Source organism: Spermophilus citellus (assembly GCF_964194105.1).
Source record: "Spermophilus citellus genome assembly, chromosome: 3".
Classification (NCBI taxonomy): domain Eukaryota; kingdom Metazoa; phylum Chordata; class Mammalia; order Rodentia; family Sciuridae; genus Spermophilus; species Spermophilus citellus.
The window spans coordinates 196,414,539-196,436,780 of NC_138184.1; the positions used below are offsets into that span (position 1 = coordinate 196,414,539).

The following is a 22,242-nucleotide window of genomic DNA, read 5'->3' on the forward strand; positions in this document are numbered from 1 at the left end:
CAGAGACTCTTCTTCCCAGAGAGTGAAAATGAAAATTTTGCATATAATTTCAGTAGGTGTACAGACCATTCCACTTAGCTAGCTAGCCAAGCTCATATGGGTTAAGAACCCCTAACATATTAGTAATAGCAGGGACAATGGTTGGATATCATAGTTATCAGTTCCTTAAAGCAATCCATCAACAAACGATTTTAAGGGGTACAATTTTCCTTTAATGCTGTCAAACATATTTTCAGCTGGTTCATCAGGGAAATGATAGATGCCAGAAATAAAAATAAGACATTTCATAAGTATAAAGCTGAGCTGATTTAGAAAAAAAAAATCAGAACAATGATTCCTTTAAGTCACTAATACAGTCCATTTAACACATACATGCAGGTGTGGGCCACAAACATATACACCATTCTTAAGAAAATACCAATGGTAAAATAAATGAGTCCTTTTCAAATTTAACTGATAACCACAGTTTGGCAGTGATTTCCAATTCTTTCATGCTCCATGATTCAATGCACAGTTGAAACGTTTGAGTTTTCAGGGGGTGTGGATACATTTTCTGGTAGGCTGATCACATAAAACAGAGTGGACTTCCACCCTGATAGCAGAGAAACTTTGTCCCCTCCTCCCAAACTCATTTTAAAATTTAATTTCAAAATTGCCATTTTAAGCTGTGATTAGGCCAAGATTAACATTAGCACTGTGGAAATAGGTTCATTACTGACAAAGTAGGTTCCTTATAAAAGGACAAGTGCAGATCCTTCTTATAGTTTCTCTTGCCCTCTCTGATGTTCTGCCATGGAATGACAAAGCTATGTCATGAGATGCCAGCTCACTGATATTCAGTTTCCCAGCTTCCAGAACTGGAAGCCAGTAAATTCCTATTCATTATGAATTACCCAGTTCCATGGTATTCTGTGATAGCTGCACAGGCTATGCATGGCATTGGTAGGGCATTCACCATTCCTCCACCTACGTGGCAGGCATATCATTAATGACCCTAATATTCATTCCAGAGGACCTAGACACCTCAATGTCCTCAGAATCATTTCCCCAAGCATACTACTGAACTGAACAGAATTAACAAGTGAATTAAAACTTCTCTGAACTCACTTTTGTCAATGCAAAAGTTCCCCTTTCACATATAGTTCTTTCTTTGTTTCATATCACCCAATAATAGAATAAGGAAACCATATATTATTAACATTTGTGTAAGGAAAAGAAGGCTGAAATGTAAGCAGCTTGCTCAAAATAACATGAAAGGAACTGACAGAACTTAATAGAATCCCAATGCTATGGCTTTCAGTTAAGTACCTCTACTAGTTTGGGTTTGGTTCATGTAAAACTGACAAAACAAAATAACAACTAAAACAGAATAGAAGTTCAAAGGAAAGCATTACCGGGCAGGTATGGCAACTCCCCAATCTTCAAGGAACCAGAATCTTCTTGGCTTACTCTTCAGTCATCCTCATAATATACTTTAGTCCTCATGGGCCAAGACACCAGTGGCCAGAACTCTTCCAAATTATTGTATCCATTACCCAGGATGAGGAAATGGAAGAAGAAATGGGGGAGGTAGGTATATCTCAACAGTATGTTTTTATAATTTTTTTATTTGCTCTTTTCAGTTATGCATGATAGTAGTATGTATTTTGACATCATACATACATGGAGTATAACTTCCCATTTTTGTGGTTGTACAAGATGTGGAGTTACACTAGTGTTGTATTCATATATGAACATAGGAAAGTTAGGTATGATTCATTCTACTGTCTTTCCCATTCCCATTTCCCGTCTCTTCCCTCTGCCCCCACTCCAGTCCAGTGAACCTCCATTCCTCCCTTCCCCAGCCTTTTGTGAGTCAGCAAATATGAGAGAGAACATTCAGCTTTTGGTTTGGGGAATTAATTTATTTCACTTAATGTAATAGGTTCCAGTCCCATCCATTTACCAGCCAATGTCATAATTTCATCTTTCTTTATGGCCGAGTAATATATATGTACAACATTTTCTTTATCCATTCACCTGTTGAAGGCCACCTAGGATTGGTTCCATAGGTTAGCTATTGTGAATTAAGATGCTATAAATATTGATGGGGCCATGTCACTAAAGTATTCTGATTTTAAGTCCTTTGGGTATAGACTGAGGGGTCAGATAACTGGGTCAAATGGTGGTTTCATTCCAAGTTTCTGAGGAATCTCCACAATGCTTTCCAGAGTGGTTGCATCATTGCAGTCCCACCAGCAATGTATGAGTGTACCTTTCCCCCCACATCCTCGCAACATTCATTGTTACTTGTATTCTTGATAACTGCCACTATGAATGGAGTGAGATAAAATCCCAACATAGTTTTAATTTGCATTTCTTTAATTGCTTGTGATGTTGAACATTTTTTCATATATTTGTTAACCATTCATATTTCTTCTTCTTTGAATTGGCTATTCAGTTCCTTAGCCCCTTTGTTGGTTGGATTATTTGTTTTCTGGTGTTAAGTTGTTTGAGTTTTTAAAAATATATCCTGGAGATCAATGCTGTATCTGAGGTGCAGGTGGCAAAGATATTCTCCCGTTCTGTAGGCTCTCTCTTCACATTTCTGTTTCCTTTCTTTGAAGAATATTTTTAGTTTGATGCCATCCCATTTACTAATTCTTTATTTTACTTCTTGCGCTTTAGGAATCTGGTTGAGAAACTTGGTTCCTAAGATGACATGATATAAATTTGGGCCTACTTTTTTCTCTAGTAGGTGCTGGGTTTCTGGTCTAATGCTTGGGTCCTTGATTCACTTTGAGTTTTGTACAAGGTGAGAGATAGGGGTCTAATTTCATTTTGCTACATATGGATTTCCAATTTTCTCAGCATCATTTTTTGAACAGGCCATCTTTGTTCCAATGTTTATGTTTATGGAGCCTTTGTTTAGTATGAGATAACTATATTTACGTGAGTTTGTTTCTGTGTCTTCTATACTTTACCATTGGTCTTCATGTCTATTTTGGTGCCAATACCATAACATTTTTGTTACTATAGCTCTATAATATAATTTAAGGTCTGGTATTGTGATGTGTCCTGCTTCACTTTTCTCCCTAAGGATTGTTTTAGCCATTCTAGATGTCTTATTTTTCCAAATGAATTTCATGGCTGCCTTTTCTAATTCTATGAAGAGCATCATTATAATTTTAATAGAAATTGCATTAAATCTGTATAGCACTTTTGTTAATATAGCCATTTTGACAATATTAATTATGCCTATTCAAGAACATAGGAGATCTTTCCATCTTATAATGTCTTCTTCAATTTCTTTAGCATTCTGTAGATTTCATTGTAGAGGTCTTTCACTGCTTTTGTTAGATTGATTCCCAATTTTTTTTGAGACTATTTTCAATGGCAGTTTTCCTAATTTCTCTTTCAGTTGATTCATTACTGATACATAGGAAAACAATTGATTTATTGGTGCTAATATTATATCCTGCTACTTTGGTGAATTCATTTTTGAGTTCTAGAAGTTTTTTGGAGGAGTTTTTGTGTCTTCTAAATATAGAATCATGTTGTCAGCAAACAGAGATAGTTTGAGTTCTTCCATGGCTATATCTCCTAAGATTCTGTTTCACTAGGTAAAGGTTGGCCCACAAATCTGCAACCTCCTTACCAAGCAGCAAAGCATCCAAACAGAGGCAGGGGAACAGCAAATTTGAGGCCAGCTTGAGCAACAAATTTTATTATATTCATTATACTTAAATTTCTTAAAATAAAATAAAATAAAACAAAAAAGGGCTGGGGATATAGCTAAGTGGTGGAGTGCTTGCCTAGCCCGTTTGGTACTAGGTTTGATCCCCAGTACCATTTAAAAGAAATTATCAGAGAGACATTGAAGTCTTTCAACACTATCTGAATTACTTCAATATAGGGTTCATACTTGTTTGTACATTCTACTTAGATTCTCATCTTGACACTTATTTCCTCAACAAAATGAGATAAATTTTAAGTAAAAATATAAAAGCTACTTATCACAATTTTTTTCAATTAAATAGTCTCAGATGTGGAAGTTATATCATTAGGAAATCCTATAAGGAACTATGGAAGGAAACTCTATTTACATACTATGGCACACATACTTAAAATTTTTTCCTACTGATATTGTACTGAATAAGTGCAATAAAGTAGTACCATAGTAAACCAGTCAACTCCCACCTCAACAGTTATAACTAAAACTATGACTGCCTAAAGGTTTTAGTCCAATAAAAAGGTAACTTGGATGCTTCTTTGAAAAGTTTATAGGTGTTTATCAAATTTCACTTAAAGTTAATGTAGATATACTATGGCTAAAGACAAAAAGTCATAGGTAACTTAAAATTCATGTTTGTATAATTAATTTAACAAGATGCTTCACAACTGGTCCAGTGACTTAAAACAAAAAAAAATCTGCTTATTATATGTATTATATGCATTTATTACATTTATTATATGTATTTATTATATGTAGAAACAAATTTCACATCTTACGAATTGTTAAGCTTCCTGCTTTAATGTACTGGAGGAAGTATGTTTACCCTAAAATTGTGTGGTCTTATTTGCTTTTTGTTTATATGTTTATGACTCAACTAAAGTGGAAGAGACTTTATCTTTGTATTTTTTATCTTTGCAAAGTGTCTTAACATATTATTTGACAGTATACAATTACTAAATTATAGAGAGTGAACTACAGTACTCCTCAGCCCTGCATATACTCTAGAACCATCTGGGGAACTCTGGGGGAAATAACAAGAAACAAAAAAAAACCCCACCAACCTTTCAGCTAAATCCCAGACCCATCCTATCAGAACTCAGGGACAGGCCCCAGCACCAGCATATTCTCAAAGTGCCCCCTAATACATAGCAGGTTAGAACCACAGACTTAAGGAGACAGAGGCCTAATTTACATTTGAGTCAACAGAAAAATGAGGGCTCAGTTCTGTCCCTCAGCATAGTTGGCATCTCTCCCTTGCCCCCATGCAATTGCAATTCCAATTGCCTCTCACTCTGTTCATTCAAGGAGATAAAAGAGGGGAGTACACCCTCCATGGAGGGCAGCCTTGCTAACCTCTGAGAAACTGAAATGCTGCTGGATTACCTGGTAGACCAGAATTATGTAAAATGAAAGTAAAAGTTCTGTTAATTCTATCCATTAAACACACAACTCCAAATTTCTTAATGGGAAAATAAGCAATTTTACTGCATAATGAAGTTAATTGAAAAATCCTGGTACACTTCCTTTAGAATTTAAAGGTCAAGAGTAAAAACACAAAGATCGGTAAATAAGTTAAATGTACATGAGTTTTTCTGCATAACATAAGGAGACAGGATAAATTACTTTTTGAATCCATAAACATTCTTTTTTTTAAGGTTTGATATATTTCTCTTGTGAAAACAAAGAGTAAATATACCAAGCACATACTGAAAACTTATGGATTTTTCTCATTGTTGTTCTAATTAAAGCCTTCAGTCCTGTACAGAATTAAAGTTCCTTACTGTCCCTCATTCCTTGGAATGTAGATTTTTAATGTACACAGCTAGGTTTCTACTTCTAAATAAAGAAAATAAAACAGAAATGAAGAGATTATCTTTAAAATTTCCAAACAAAAAGTGGATAGTCTAACTTAAATATGTATGCACGGTTTCTTTCCCAGGATGAAAAATATGTAATAGGAAAAAAAATCTTAAAAATAACACTCTGCTTTCTGAAATCTGATTTGTCATTTATAGTAGAAAACAGTAAGTGAGACTAAATTACATATTTCAATATTAATACTTAAAAGATCAAAATTTTTTCTGTAAATTACCAAACTGATTTTAAATCTAATGGTTTTACAAAATAATTATCTTAGTAGAAACTAGAAGTTCCTATGCTCTACTTAAAGAAGCACCTGCATATTCTGAAAAACATGATGAATTTCAGTTCTACTATAACCCAACTCCTTTAATCTCTGTAATAGTGCTTGCCTAATTTTATTCTGCCTGCTCCAAAGTAACATTCAATATTTGGTCAACAATGTTGGTGAATATAACAATAGCCTAAATTATTCCTTTCATTTTATATCCTATGATTTTGTTGTTATTTTTCCTTATTTTTGCTATAACATAATAAGCTAATTCATTCCTTTGTCTTGGTTTTGGAAGGAATTATACTCCAACATCTAGGAAATATCCTTTCCTAATTTAAAATAACTATGAGGTTGCACACTACACTAGTAAATTTGTAATCAACTTAAAGATAATGTGTTAAAAGTACAATTAAATATGTCATAACAGAAGAAAACCCTGGTAATTACAAATAGTGCCATGCTGCTGGGTGTTTAAACAGTAGCATAAAACTATGAAAAATCGCCACCCAGTGATGCAAATGAAAACTGCAATTTGTTTTTGTGTAAAATGAGCACCCTGGAGGATTACTTCAACTTAATTACAGAATGAAGGAACAGCTATTACCTTCTTCTGTGAATACAAACTGGCTACAAGGGAAAGGATGTTTTTCTACTAGGTTTCCCCCATCCCACTCTTATTCAGCACTCTGGACTAAAACAAAGACTAAAAGCTTTGGAAATCTTAATAGGGAGAAAGGCTTTCCATCCAAATGTGAGCTAATTGTGTAGGAACAGCCCAGATATTCCTATTATCAACAAAAGTGCCTGTGCTCTGCTTGGATCCTGAATTTTAACTCATCATGCGTTGATTTTATCAACTCAGCAATGCCATCAAATAATTGTGATCTAAAACCTATTAGCATTAATCAAAATACTAGACTATGAAAAGGTATTCTCAAATGGGAAAAATTAGTTCTTTTATAGCTTTAACAACATAATTGACTATCCTATGCAGAAACAGGTTATAAAGGCTACATAACAAAATAATCTAACAAATTCTGTAGAGTTCATATTGCTAAGAAGCTGTTGCTATAAATTGTTTCTAAGTCTTTACTTAGTTGTATCATGTAAAAGTCAATAAACACAAAACCAATCAAATATACTTATTTTCCTGTAATGTACCTATTGAACATGATGCTTAATAAGAAAAAATTTAGATGGCTACATGCTAATCAAAATACATGTGTGCACATATATGGTGCTATGTTAATAATAAAAGTATCAAAAGTATTACATATGTGCCATTTAACCTACTTGACACTTACCAAAATATTTTCAACAGTATGCCATCCTATTCTAAACAGAGTTTAACACACTATTTTTTTTTTAAGTCCAGGGATTGAACCCAAGGGTGCGTAACCACTCAGCCACATCCCCAGCCCTTTTTATTTTTGAGACAGGGTCTCACTAGGTTGCTTGCAGCCTTGCTAAGTTGCTGAGGCTGGCTTCGAAACTGTGATCCTCCTGCCTCAGCCTCCCAAGTTACTGGGATTACAGGCATGAGCCACCATGCCCAGCTTACCATACTATTTTTAAAGAAAATTAATTAGATTCTAAATAATCTATCAGGAATTTTATCACTAATTTCAGTTAAGTCCTTAACTGTTGAAAGATTTTTTTTTTAATTAACTAAACAATGAATATCACCTTTGCTCAATTTCAAGGGTATTACTATTATTTGCAACATTTTAATACTACTTAAAGTATTAGTAAAAATAATGAGGTAGCCAAAATAAGAGCCAAACTTTATGGACAGTAATACAACAGCAATGCTCTTTTAGTAAAAATTTAAAAAAAAATAGTGCTTTCTCTTATAGTAGAGAATACAATTTTTTGTTGGTGGTTGTTTTTGGTGTTTGTTTTTTAAAGAGTACTTAAAAAGCTGGGCATGGTGGTGCATGCCTGTAATCCCAGCAACTCAGGAGGCTGAGGCAGGAGGACAGCAAGTTCAAAGCCAGCCTCAGCAATTTAGCAAAATCCTGTCTCAAAAAATAAAAAGGGCTGGGGAGTTAGAATCAAAACTGCTGATATGGTGAAAACATTCAAAATCCTTCCTTCTAGCTTTTTGAAATATATAGTATACTATCATCTGTAGTCATCTTACTGTGGAAATCCCCACTCAAACTTCTTGCTCCTGTTTTTCCATATGTCTAAATCTTTAAAACATATGGCAATATGACAACAACAAAACCACCAGTGGTTAGAAGGCTCTGAAATCAGACTGCCTGAGCTCATTCCATATCTGATAGAAAAACCTGGAAAAGCTAAGTCCTCATCTGTATGTAGAAATAGTACCACCTCACTCACAGGCTTGTTTTAAATATGTTACACACACTAACTCATTCAATCCCCCAGTACCCTTACGGGAAAGACACTGGTAACAGGCTTATTTTCTAGATAAGCTAAATGACACCTGGGAAGGTTAAATAATTTGCCGGAGGTAGAAACTCTAATAAATGGTGGAACCAGGATGTCAACTCAGGCAGTCTGACTCCAGACTTATCTGCACTTCACTCTAGAGCCTCTAAGATGCTCCTGAGGAATAAGGGAGATGAAGAGACAGAGAAAACAGAAGAGATGATGCTGACTGGTATCATGAAAACTTGAGGAGAGTTAAGCACACAGAATAAGAGGTCCACACCCATTTTTCATGAAAAACAGTGAAGAGATGAAGCTGTGTACCTGGAGGGAAACAGGGCTGAACAAAGACAATCATTAGCAGAACTAGAGTAATTCTTATAAAAAGCAACACCAAGGGCCACTTCACTTGTGGTCAAACTTGTCTCTGAAATAGTCCCAAGTGGCAGGCAACAGAGATAAACATGAAGAAAATGTACACAAAGTTTTTAAGATCTAGCATTTGAAATTGTATTGCTCTCTAAGATGCCAGTGCACCCCACTCACATTCTTTCAATGACTACAAGATAACAAAAAGAATAATGTTAATTTCTAATAATGTAACAACAAAAGAGAGCAAAGTTCTGCATATGTCTTAATACTATGGAGATGTTAGAATGAGAAATACAAAACACAATTTGGAAAACCAGGCTTTGTTGGAAGAAATTTCTGAGAAAAGAATTTATGATGAATTTATTGTGAAGGAGATACTTCCCAGGAGGACTGTGGTATTTGGAGTTTTTCTTTTAGTGAAACTAATTCAGAAGACGACAGGAAGGCAATGTCAGCATCTTTTAAGGCAAGCATTAACTGGAATTGACAGAACCAGTTCTAACTTTGAAAACAAGGCACAAATTCCCAACTTGGTAAGAAAGAAGGGTCAGATAAGCAGTCAGATCCAAGGGACCAGACCTTATCCCAGTCAGAAGGATGTCCACTAAAAACACCAATCCTGGTACAACTCTGACCACCCTAATCATTGCCCTGTCCCATATCTTACAAGACAAACTCAGAAAAACACAAAGTCCTTCCAAAACTTGGCTGGGAAGCTTGGAAATTCTATGATAAAGTTTATCCATGAGAAAACCTCTATTCTGATTTCCCCGAGATAAAGATCAATAAATGGAAAAGAGTCATAGAGCTGAAATCCATGTACCGTTAAGCACAAGACCAAATCCTAAAGAGAAGGGATGATGAGCAAGAGACCCAACCAACCCTACTTCTACTGAATGTGAAGTAGCAGACTCCAGACTGACTGGGTCACTCCAGTCTGACAGGAAGTAAGAGGTAGAATATTTGGAAAGGAAGGCCCTGAGGAACATCCCAGGGAGGGGACCATGAGAGTCAGGGTTTCGCTAAGTTGTTGACACTGGCCTCAGCCTCCCAAGGATTACACGTGTTCACCACCATGCTCAGCTAGTTTACAAATATAATTAGAAGTACGCAGCCAAACCAATGTGTAAGAAGAGTCTAATATGATAACACTATTCCATGTAATTGCTGAACTCTATTTTTACAGACTTCACTTTTTAAATTATACACATAAATTCATTCTGAAATTAGTAATAAATATTTTAAAAACTAATCATAATTATCAAGTACTTTTTAAGGTAAAAACAATTCATGTAATTATGATCTTGTTTCTTAAAAAGACTCACCTAACAGGACAAATCCATCTGCTTCTGTCTCTGGAACTGAGGGTTTCTTAGATTCTGAAGGCTTCCTGAAGAAGTGAAACATTGCTGCTGCCGCTGCTGCTATCTGAAACAGAAATGCTATATAACATTAAACGCAGATGAAACTGTAAAATTCATAATAACTACTCACAACATAAAACTGTAAATATTGCAATAAGTACTCTTAGGAATCATATTGCCAGACATTGGACCATGAGTCGTCTATGGGTATCAGAAGCCAAAACTAGAAATTAAGGAACACAAACTTGTAGTCTAGAACAATGGGTGCCTTTCAATCTGCAATGCAACCTCTCAATTTCTGAAGATTCAAATTATCCAAGAAATTGCCTCATGTAAAACTAAAACCAACAGTTACTGCCAGAATCTGGAAAGATTTCACTAGCCATAAAACACTAGCTTTTTCATCCTATAACTAGCTAAAGACTCATAAAACTAAGGCCACACATAAAAAGAAAGGAAGGTGCTTCAAACAACCTCTGCTGTTGGTTACCTGATTCAGTCTCAAAGAGTATACAAATTATAAAACTGCAGCCAACTTTAAATTACCAGATCTTTGTGTCGGTGAGATCACTGACCCTGACACACACACACACACACACACACACACGCACGCACGCACACACACACACACACACACGCACACAACCCTCTCCTCCTACTCTCATCTTTGCACATTCAAGGAAGGCAAAACTTCCAGAAAACAAGTGGGATGAAAGCTGAAGGGTAGTTTGCAAGAATACATTGCATTTTGAGCACAGTCCCTTTTAAGGAGAAAAACATAAGAGAAGGCAAAGAAAGGACGACTCCTGGTGGCAATAAGCACTCAACATTTTAGTTTACATAAATTCCACCCATACCAGAAAAATCGAGACTAGGTAAGATATAACCTGAGTGAAAGCCTTCTAGAAGCTGAGAATTTAATTGGGATTATATAGGCTCCTTGAACTAAGCAATAGATCCATAAGGGTATTAACTCCAACATAAGTGGGTAAAAGGAACATATTTGTTTACAGACAACATGGTTGTCAGATTTCACTTTTAAAAGGAACAAAACAAAAAGAAGAAAAACACCAGCCATGAGAAAAAAGAAAAATATTCCCGTAAAGGAAAAAGAAACAGCTTCTGAAATCCTCAAAGAAGGACTTGGTGGATATAGTGACAGAGCCAAAGAAAAAGCTCTAAAAATAGTTTGGCACTCACTCTAGAGTACAAGGAGGCACAGCCTCCATGAAACTGGTGGAAAAAGAAGATTAGATGAAAATGCAAAAGGAAAAAATGAGCCAATAAGAAGTCAGATTTTAAAAAGTAACTAAGACAAAGAGAAACTCATGCAAGGAAAACATGAAGTCAGAATAGTACCATTTGATTTAAAAGCAATTAAGTAAGAAAAGAATTCAAAACCAAAGACATAAAGGATAGGAATAGAACAACCATATGACCCAGCTATTTCACTCCTCCATTTATCCTAAAGTATTAAAGTCAGAATACTATAATGATACATGCATACCTGTATTTATAGCAGCACAATTCATAATAGCCAGCCACAAAGGATCAGTCAAGGTGTCCCTCAACAGATACTCATCTGGATAAAATTACTGTGAACAAAATACCTGATCAGAAAAATTAAAGGAGGAAAAGTATTAGTGGTTCATAGTTTCAAAGGTCTTAGTCCATAAATGTCTGACTCCATTGCTCTGGGGCCATGACTAAAGGATGGGGTGGCAGGGAGCAGAGGCAGTGCTCATCTATAGCAGCAGAAAACAACTAGAGAGAAAGGAAAGGGCCACAGGGAAAATGAACCCTTCCAGCCATGTCCCATCTGCCTATAAGTTACCACCATTCCGTCCATTTAAACTAGAATGAACTGATGAGGTTTCACCTCTCACAATCTCATCTCATCTCGGAATATTCCTACATATTACACCTCATAGTCAGACCACAAAGAAGTATACATACACAATGCAGTTTTATTCAGCCATAAAGAAGAAAGCAATTATGTCATTTGCAGGAAAATAGATGGAATTTAAGAACATATGTTAAGCAAAATAAGCCAAACATAGAAAGTCAAAGGTCATTATGTTTTCTCTCATACATATGAGAGAAAAAAGAAAAAAAAGAAAAACAGGATGGGGGAAATCTCAGGAAAATAGGAGGGATGCCAATAGAGTAGATGAAGGGGACTACAGGGGAATGGAGGAAAAGGAAGTTATCAGGGAACGAAACTGACCAAATTATATTATTATATTGTAGGCATGTACAATTATATAAAAATTAATCCCACTGTTATGTATAATTTTAACACAAAAATGATTTTTTTTAAAGTTAGACTTTTTAGATTGGAAAAAGCAATCACTTTTCAGCTCCAAACACTTAAAAACAAAACTGAGAAAGCCTTTGAAGTAAAAACAGCTGATTAAAACTCAACCTCAGTAAGAATCAAATCAAAGCTATAAGACCTGATATTAAAACTCAGCACAGACTAACACAGCACTCAGTAAATTCTTGTGCTTAGAATAACCTAGTTCAAGAAAGAGAGACTAAAGGAGTCGTCTCCAACTAGAATCCTAATAGAGCCAAGGAAATATGAGCAGAGGTGGCAGCGGGGCGGGGTTGGGGGGGGATGAGAAATACAGGAAATCTCAGAACTACATCAAGCAAAAATTGTAGGTCTGGCTATTGTGACACCTGAAGCTGAATGCAGTCAAATAGAAAAGAAGCCAACAAAATTTTAAGAATTGTACTAAAAAAATAACTATTAGTCTGGATTTGGATGATTGAATATTTAAGGCAACCAATAGGTGATAGTTTTCTATAGACAAGAAGCTACAGAGAAAATAGTAGTATAAAAATGTAATTCTGGGAGAGGGAAAGCAAACATCATTCAAAGATCTTCCCTCTGTGAGTGGTCATCAATCCAGTAGCCAGGTTTAGTTCCTCTTCCTAACTAGTAACTGTAAAAAAAGGGGGAATAACTATAAATACCTCTGATATATATAGGTTCCTACAATGTATCACGCACTATATACTAAAATGGCTTATACACGCTACCCTACTTCTTATAATCCTTATAATACTCTACCAGATATGCATAATTATTCAGATTGTGTAAGTGGAAGAATTCAAGTAAACGTAGGTTAAGTATTATTCCATGTTTACATGGCAAGTAAATAGTATGGCTGAATTTTTTTTTAAGACATCTCTCTATGTTGCCCAAGTTGGCCATGAACTCCTGGGCTCAAGAGATCCTCTTGCCTCCACGTCGTAGTTAGAACTTTTAAGTGCATACCACCACACCAGCTAGAGCTTAATTATAAATTAAGTCCTTTTGGTACCCAAACTGAATGCTTTCCAACAATAAAGGAACAGAGACAAGAAGCTCTTCAAATTTATGTATCAGACTTTCTTTAATATTCCACAATATTAGTTAAATGCATTTGATTAATCCAACTTCTATTAATCCCTAATTCTCCAAGTCTTACCCATCTCTATCTTATGGAGACATTTACGAATTCCACAAAATCTATATTCAAGGCTTTGGTTTATATTTTGTAAACATCAGTGCTTAGGCCAGCTACTGATCTAGGAGTTCCGATGCAGCACCAGACATATTTGTGAAGAACAAATTGTAATCTCATCACTCATACATCTGAGACAATTCCTAGCAAAACAGGGTAATTTAAGCATACCATCCTCAAAGTGAAGAAAATCTCTGATAGTCTAGTATAAAAGTCCCAACCAAGCACTCTTGCTTCTGAGGTACAAGGCCTTGACAACTGGATGACTTCTACAAAGAGTTCCTAAGCATGCTCTAGTCTTATTCCCTCTTTATAATTTTCAGTACTTTTAAAATTGTCTACAATGAGCAAATTTTACAGTTATAAGCAAGAAGAGATACAAAAATTTGTTCTTAATAATCCACTATTTGCTAGCAGCAACACTCTTGCATGGCTGAATTAGAACTCAACCAAGAATGCCTCCAAATCTCAAACACAGGCTTCCTGGAGTTATTTGGGGTATAAAGAATTCACTTGCCCCAGCCACAGGCTGGGAGAAAATATCTGCAAATCACACATTTGCTCACAAACACATATCTGCAATATATAAAGAACTCTTAAAACTCAATAATGAAGCAAGTCATGGTGGTACATTCCTACACTAGTTTCTTGAGAAGCTGAGGCAGAAAATTGCAAGTTCAATGCCATCCTGAGCAATTTAGGAAAACCCTGTCTCAAAATAAAATTTAAAAAGAAAAATAAAAAGGTTGGGGATGTAGCTCAATGATAGAGTACTTGCCTAGCCCTGAGTTCAGTCCCCAGTAACAGCACAAAAATAATAACAAACAATGACAGAATAACTCAATAAAAACTGGGCAAAGAGATATAAGCAACCATTTCATCAAGGAAAATATGGCAAACAAACACACGGAAAGGTGCTCAATATCATTAGTCAATTTAAAAATACAAATTAAAATCTCAATGAAGTATCACGACATACCTAATAGAATTTTTAAAATAAAAAAGCTTGTCGTGCGGCTGTGGTTTTGATCTGGACTGTCCCTCAAAAGGCTCGTGTGTTGAAAGCATAGTCCTCAATGCAGCAAGGTTCAGAGGTAGGGTTTTGATTTGATTAGGAGGGTTCTGATCTCATCAGTGAAAATTAATCCACTGATGGCTAAGTGGACTCCTGGGAGGTAGGACCTAGATGGAGAAAGCAGGGGACCGGCCCTGAAAGGATTTATCTTCTTCCCCAGCTACCCAACCCCTTCTTCCTGGATGCCTAAGTTGAGCAGCTTTGTTCTGTCATGCCCTTCTGCCATGATGTTTTGCCTCACCTCAGGTCCACAGACATGGTGCTAACTACGGACTGAAACCATCAGTCAAAATGAATCTTTCTTCCTCTAAGTTCTTCTTGTCATTTTAGAAACAGCAACAAAAAGCTAACATACATGACAAGTGTTAGTGAAGATGTAGAACAACCAGAACTTCTGTACATTGGTGGCAGCAGTGTACAACCACTCTGAACAACAGTTTGGTAGTTTCTTTTTTTTTTTTTTAAACATCAGAAATTATTTAGTTGCTCAAAACATTACATTGATCTTGACATATCATATATCATACATTTGTTCAAATGGGGTATAAATTCTTATTGGTAGTTTCTTAAAAACATAAACATATAACTACCAAATTACTTGGTCCCTCTACTTCTAGATATTTACCTAAGAAAAGGAAAGCATATGCCTACCCTAACACAAAAGTCATGACAGCTTGTTTGTAATAGTCACTCAAATGTTCAACAATAAGTAGACAGATAAACAAACTGTGGAATATTCATAATACTATTCAGCAATAAGAGAATGAAGTACTGATATATGCTGCAACTTGTATGAATCTAAAAAAAAACAGGTTAAGTAAAAGAAGTCAAAGTAAGAGTTCATACTGTATGACTTCATTCATATAAAGTTCTAGATTATGAAAACTAATGTATAGTGAAAGTAACATAAAGTGACAGTGGTTGCCCCAGGAGGAGTAGAGATACCATAAAAAAGAACAAGAGAAAGGAATTTCAAAGAAATACATGGAAAGTACTGGGGGTGATGGATATGTTTATCATTCTGACTTTCAGTTTCAGAAGTGTAAAAATGTGTAAAAACTCATCAAATTGTACACTTTCATTGTGTTATTTACTAATAAACCTAATAAAACTATTAAAATTCATCATCAACATATGTAGATGTTTTAGTTCACAGATATTCAGAAAATTGTCTCAAATTTCTTAAGCCCTTTGTGTGTTACAGATAAGTCTTTGTATAATGAAACAAAATGCTTGTTTTCCCCTATGTATTCAAACTGAAACAAAAGGGCAATGCATTTACTTTTAAATGGCATACACACTCTGCTTATATAGGGGCTTGTCTGACTACTGGACGGGACAGATCTTATTGCTCTGGTGGAGGAGGTGGGCATGGTAGAGCACATAATATGTTCTTTTTCAACAAAGTACATGTATAAAGACATGAATTGGTGTGAACATACTTTATTTACAAAGATATGAAAAATTGTGCTCTAAATGTGTAATAAGAATTGTAATGCATTCCGCTGTCGTTTTTTAAAATTTTATTTTAAAAAATCAGTTAAAAAATGTTCTTTTTCACTATTATTCCAAGGCTTCCTTTTTAATTAATATTATCCATTACAAAAAATAATAAGGCAACACAATTTTCTATTTTGATTATCTTTTTAATTTTACCTGAACACTAGTTAATGTAAATATATCAAAAGGAGTGAAATTCCTATGTGCTTGATAAATAGCAGATACCCCAGAGTTAATACATATATATGTATATACATACACAGTTTTATCTACAGATTTGGGCCAATATTCAATAAATATGTAAATTTTATACTGCTAAAATATTTAAATCCTGAACAATGTTTAATGGACTGAAATGCATGAACATGCAAATAGAATACAAATTTAGATAAAAGTTTACTAAGTCCTCCTGACAGATACTAAAAATAGTATAAGACTCTGGTCCATGCTTTTCGTAGCTTAAAGACAAGAATACATGACGTAAACCAGAACAAAACATTTCAGAAACATCAGTGCGAATTAGAAAATCCCTAGTAGGATTTTAACTCATGAAGATTTAACTGATGAGTAGGATTTAACTGATGAGTTGGGTGTAAATAAAAATGAAGGAGAAAAGGAAGGCCTTTTCTGTAAAAAGGAAGAATATGAACAGGCACAGTGTGTTTGAGTTCAGCAAAGGGAGTAACTTCACCAGAGTCAAGAACTACAGAGATATGCACTAAAACTCAAAACTGCAAAAAGAGGATATACAGAAGTTATTAAGGGTTAAAAATCAAGAAAATGTTAGATTATTCAGAGCAGCATATCAGGATTGCTTGAATATTATTGTTTAGTATAAGGTGTTAGGCAAAGAATAAATTTAAAACAAAATTCTGAGTGATTGACTAAGGGGAGCAGAGTACCAAGCAGTCAAAAAGTTAGAAAAGGAAAGGGACTGGATTAAGACAGGATAAGTCTGAATGAAAAAAGTGAATATATAAAAAGAAATTATACAGAATATGGCCCAGTGACTCACTTGTACAAAATACAAATGGAAAAGATCCAGTAAAGGATGGTTAATTTTCAAGTCTATGGGACTAATGAAAGTGATATGAATAAGGAAAAGAAAATAGAAAGTTTATTTTAAGGAAAAAAAATGCATTTCAATCCGATTTTTCAACACAAACTGGAAATCCAACTACTATTTTAAAAATCCCATTTTTAGATAAGAGCAACAAATCCACAAATTTTTAAAAATACTGTGCAGATTGAAAATATCCTATTGAAACTGGATTTGGATTCAGATAGCAAAGTTTTAAGCATAGGATAGGAATTTTTTTTTTTTTTTTTTTTTTTTTTTTTGGTGGTGCTGGGGATTGAACCCAGGGTCTTGTGCATATGGGGCAATTACTCTACCAACTGAGCTATATCCCCAGGAGTTTTTAATAGCTTAAATCTAACAAGGATATTTCCCATAAGAAAAAATAATGAAAAATTTTAGCTTTCTCTTCCTGGTTCTTTCCACTTGTACTTGTTTTGGCTATTTTATAATTCTATAATGAGAGGAAATAATTTGTTGATAACAGATGGTCATACAAATACTTTCTGGTAGAATGCATTAATTATCAGCCTTGGGATACTTATTTGATATCCATTTATAAATTCAACATTTCTTATGTGACCACAGATGTGTGATGCTTTCAGCTTTTTATTATTTTGGGGTGTGTGTGTGTGTGTTGTTTTGTTTTTTGGTTTTTGGCTAGTAAAATTGCTGTATAAAGGAATAAGAAAGTTTTCTATTGTTTATAGCTTTCTTCTATTCTAGTTTGATCCAGGGTTATATTGAATGTAGAAGAATGGGTAGAGTACATGGTCTTGAATCATCCATGACAAGACTAACATTACTCTCAAGCAATATTTTAGTAATAATTTTGCAGCTGTAGGTTATATTCTCTGAAAACAACTTGAAATCCAGCTAATCTGTGTGGCAGATGAAAGAACATATCCACCAAAAGTATAAAAGGACTCCAAGTCACATGCCTAATATTCAGTCATCTCACATGTAGAGTAGAAAATAGTTTTAGTCTTATACATTTAATAAAAGTCTTTCATTGAGATTTATAATATGAATTTAGATTTTTTTTTCTCAATGTTTATATACATTTTTAGACCCACACCCTATCTCCAAACATATAAACATTCCTGTAGAGTCACAAACCTCTGGAAATATCACTTCCATTAACAATTTTTAGGATTATGTGGAAAGATGGCGGCAAATAGAGTGTGTCACTCCCATGTACCGCGTCACTGCGCAGGTGAATAGCGAGTTAGAACAGCCAGAAGCTATCTTGTTAGGAATTTCCAGCAAAATTGGGCTGTACTGAAACCTAGAGGAAGGATTTCCAACACCTGAGGATCAATTACTGCAGCTCAATCGCCAGTGAATCCTGCGCCTGGAGATTCAGGCTGATTGATCAGCGGCCAGCCCCGCAGCTGGAGACTGCGCTCCAAGAAACTGCGTGCCAGCAACACAGAGAAACGGTGCTACGGATTCTGTGGGGTCCTGCCAACTGTGCCCTCACAGTGCTCCAGGCTGAGTTCTGGGTTTGAGACAGGGAAGAGAAACAATCCAGATCTGCCTTCCACACTAGACAACCCACCGAGGAAGCCAGCGGCCACCATATTGGGGAGCTGACGTCACCATCGCCAGCTTCTGACAGATCCGACCTCATAGCAGCAAGTTCAGCGATAGAACAGGTGTGTGACATTTAGCCCTTCTCCCATACAGCTGGGAAATCGCATAAAATCTCTCCCCAGCTTTCCGGGGGCGTGATTATCAGAGTGAGCATGAATAGAGGCATGGGGAATGGTAAAGGCACCTGACCTCCAACTCCCCCCCCCCACCAGCGGCGAAAACGAAACCTGTCTCGCCAGCTCTCGGAAGAGTGGCTATCGGAGGGAATCAAAACAATAGGGGGCCAGTTCCCAATAGCCAAGCTCCACATCCAGGAAACTGCAGGCCCAGAGTGTAGCTTGAACTGTGGAGGGGTATCACACTGGGGAAGGCCTGTCTGGCAAGAGAAGCGAGGAGACTAGAGACCAGGAATAAACCTAAGTTAACAGGTTTGGAGAGACACCAGGTGGAGCAGGAGTGAGCGGCCTCATATGGATTGTTTCCTACAGCCGGAGGGCAAAATCTTGGTCCAGAAGGCACAGCACCACCTACTGGAAGTGAAGAAAATAGAAGCCGAACAGTGCCTTTTTTTATTGTAATTTTTATTTTACAGTATTTCATTATTTTTTATCATTTCTTCTTTTTCGTTTCTATTTTTTCTCTTTCTTCTCTCCTTCTCTCTTTCTTGGTTTGCTTCCTTACCTTTTCCCTACCTTTCCTCCCAAGCATGACCACTCCGATTACATGTAATTTACTAAATGCAAATAGATGAATACTACGAGACGGTCTATAGTCCGCGTAAGCCCTTAACAACCACCAAGTACTCCTGTCTATTCTCTTGTTAATATCGGCCTGCATTTGAGCAACCCCCCCAAAGAAGCTAAGATATATACTAACCTCCATACCATCAAATCGCCCAACCTTAACATAAAATCCTAAGTTCAAACCTCAAGTCTCTATATGCCATCAAAATCTGTAGAACTTTAGTGAAACTAATGAATTTACCTTAAATCACAATTAAATCCAACACCTCTAAACATTGTCTCCCAACACAAAGGAGAGATCTTGGAGCTACACAAAACCAAAACAAATTTATAGGAGAAAACAGAAACACAGCAGTCAAACAGAGTTGGAAAGTAACGTGAGCACCATGAAAAAACAAGGGAAAAAAGGATTAGAAACAATGCAGGATAACTTAAATTTACAGGAGAACCTAGAGGCATCAGAAAAATGGACAAAGAACTCAAGGCATACCTGACTCAGATGGAATGGAATCTTAAAGAAGTCATAAGACAGCAAATCCAAACAATGAAAGAAGACTTTGAAAATGAATTACATGACCAGATTCAAATAGCAAAAAATGAACTCTACCAGGAGATAGAGATTTTTTAAAAAAAAATCAAACAGTAATCCTAGAAATGCAGGAAAGCATAAACCAAATCAAAAACTCAAATGAGAATATTACAAATAGACTAGATCAAATAGAAGTCAGAACATCAGATAATGAAGACAACATTTATCATCTCGAAAAGACTGTAGCCAACGCAGAAAGGCTGGTAAGAAACCACGGGCAAAACATCCAAGAGATATGGGATATCATAAAAAAAACAAACTTAAGAAATATTGGGATAGAAGAAGGTATAGAGGTCCAAACCAAAGGAATGAGCAACATATTGAATGAAATAATCTTAGAAAACTTTCCAGAAATGAAAGATGGAATGGACTGCCAAATTCTGAAAGCCTACAGGACCCCAAACATACGAAACCGTAATAGACCAACTCCAAGACTCATTATTATGAAGATATCCAACATAGGGAACAAGGAGAGAATATTAAAAGCTACAAGAGAAAGGAGGCAGATTACATTCAGGGGTAAACCAATTAGGTTAAGAACTGATTTTTCATCACAGACATTGAAAGCGAGAAGATCCTGGAAAAACGTATTTCAAATGCTGAAAAATAATGGATTCCAACCAAGAATATTGTATCCAGCAAAATTAAGCTTCAGTTTGACAATTAAATTAAAATATTTCACAATAAACAAAAGTTAAAAGAATTCGCAGCCAGAAAACTAGCACTGCAAAGCATTTTGAGCAAAACACTACAAGAGGAAACGAAAAACAGCACCCAAAACTAACAGTGGGAGGTAACTCAGTAAAGAGGGGGAAAAATAATCAAAGAGGAAAAACAAGCCAAATTAAAATCAATCAATCAATAAATAAACAAACATGACTGGAAGTACAAACCATATATCAATAGTAACCTTAAACATTAATGGCTTAAACTTACCAATCAAGCGACATAGGCTAGTAACTTGGATTAAAAAAACAGACCCAAAAATGTGCTGCCTTCAGGAGACTCATCTGACAGAAAAAGACATACACAGGCTGAAGGTGAAAGGTTGGGAAAAATCATACCACTCATATGGTCCTCAGAAACAAGCAGGAGTGGCCATACTCATATCGAATAAAATCAACTTCAAACCTAAGTTAATCAAAAGGGATAAAGAAGGACACTATATACTGTTAAAAGGAACCATTCACCAACAAGACATAACAATTATCAATATGTATGCACCAAATAATGGTGCTGCAACATTCATAAAACAAACTCTACTCAAGTTCAAGAATCAAATAGACCACAACACAATAATTATGGGTGACTTCAACACACCGCTCTCACCATTGGACAGATCCTCCAAACAAAAGTGGAATACAGAAACTATAGAACTCAATATCACAATCAATAACCTAGACTTAACTGACATATATAGAATATATCAACCATCATCAAGTGGGTATACGTACTTCTCAGCAGCACATGGATCCTTCTCAAAAATAGACCATATATTATGCCATAGGACAACTCTTAGTAAATATAAAGGTATGGAGATAATACCATGCATCTTATCTGATCATAATGGAATGAAACTGGAAATCAATGATAAAAGAAGGAAAGAAAAACCCTGCATCACCTGGAAAATGAACAATATGTTACTGAATGATCAATGGGTTACAGAAGACATAAAGGAGGAAATCAAAAAATTCTTAGAGATAAATGGAAATACAGACACAACATATCGGAATCTACGGGACACAATGAAAGCAGTTTTAAGAGGGAAATTCATCGCCTGGTGGTCATTCCTCAAAAAAAGAAAAAACCAACAAATAAATGAGCTCACACTTTATCTCAAAACCCTAGAAAAGGAAGAGCAAAACAACAGCAAAGGTAGCAGAAGGCGAGAAATAATTAAAATTAGAGCGGAAATCAACGAAATTGAAACAAAAGAAACCAAGGAAAAAATTGACAAAACGAAAAGTTGGTTCTTTGAAAAAATAAATAAGATCAACAGATCCTTAGCCATGCTAATGAAGAGAAGAAGAGAGAGAACTCAAATTACTAACACACGGGATGAAAAAGGCAATATCACAACAGACACTAGAGAAATACAGAAGATAATTAGAAATTATTTTGAAACCCTATATTCCAATAAAATAGAAGATAGTGAAGATATCGA

At 35.6% G+C, this 22,242-nt stretch overlaps 1 protein-coding gene across 5 annotated transcripts in view; it reads right to left on the bottom strand.

The window, feature by feature from the left end:
- Positions 1-22,242, bottom strand: part of UMAD1 (UBAP1-MVB12-associated (UMA) domain containing 1) — a 279,169-nt gene that overhangs the window by 228,147 nt on the left and 28,780 nt on the right. For 3 of the 5 annotated variants that reach the window (XM_081286564.1, XM_081286562.1, XM_081286560.1), the window contains exon 2: positions 9,944-10,046. The exons of 1 other annotated variant lie outside the window; for it this stretch is intronic. In XM_081286564.1, the coding sequence (XP_081142690.1) occupies positions 9,944-10,025 (82 nt within the window). In that variant the 5' untranslated portion in view covers positions 10,026-10,046. Of the gene's footprint in view, positions 1-9,943; positions 10,061-22,242 lie in introns of all 5 variants that reach the window. One more of the 5 variants, XM_081286561.1, reaches the window with a different exon arrangement.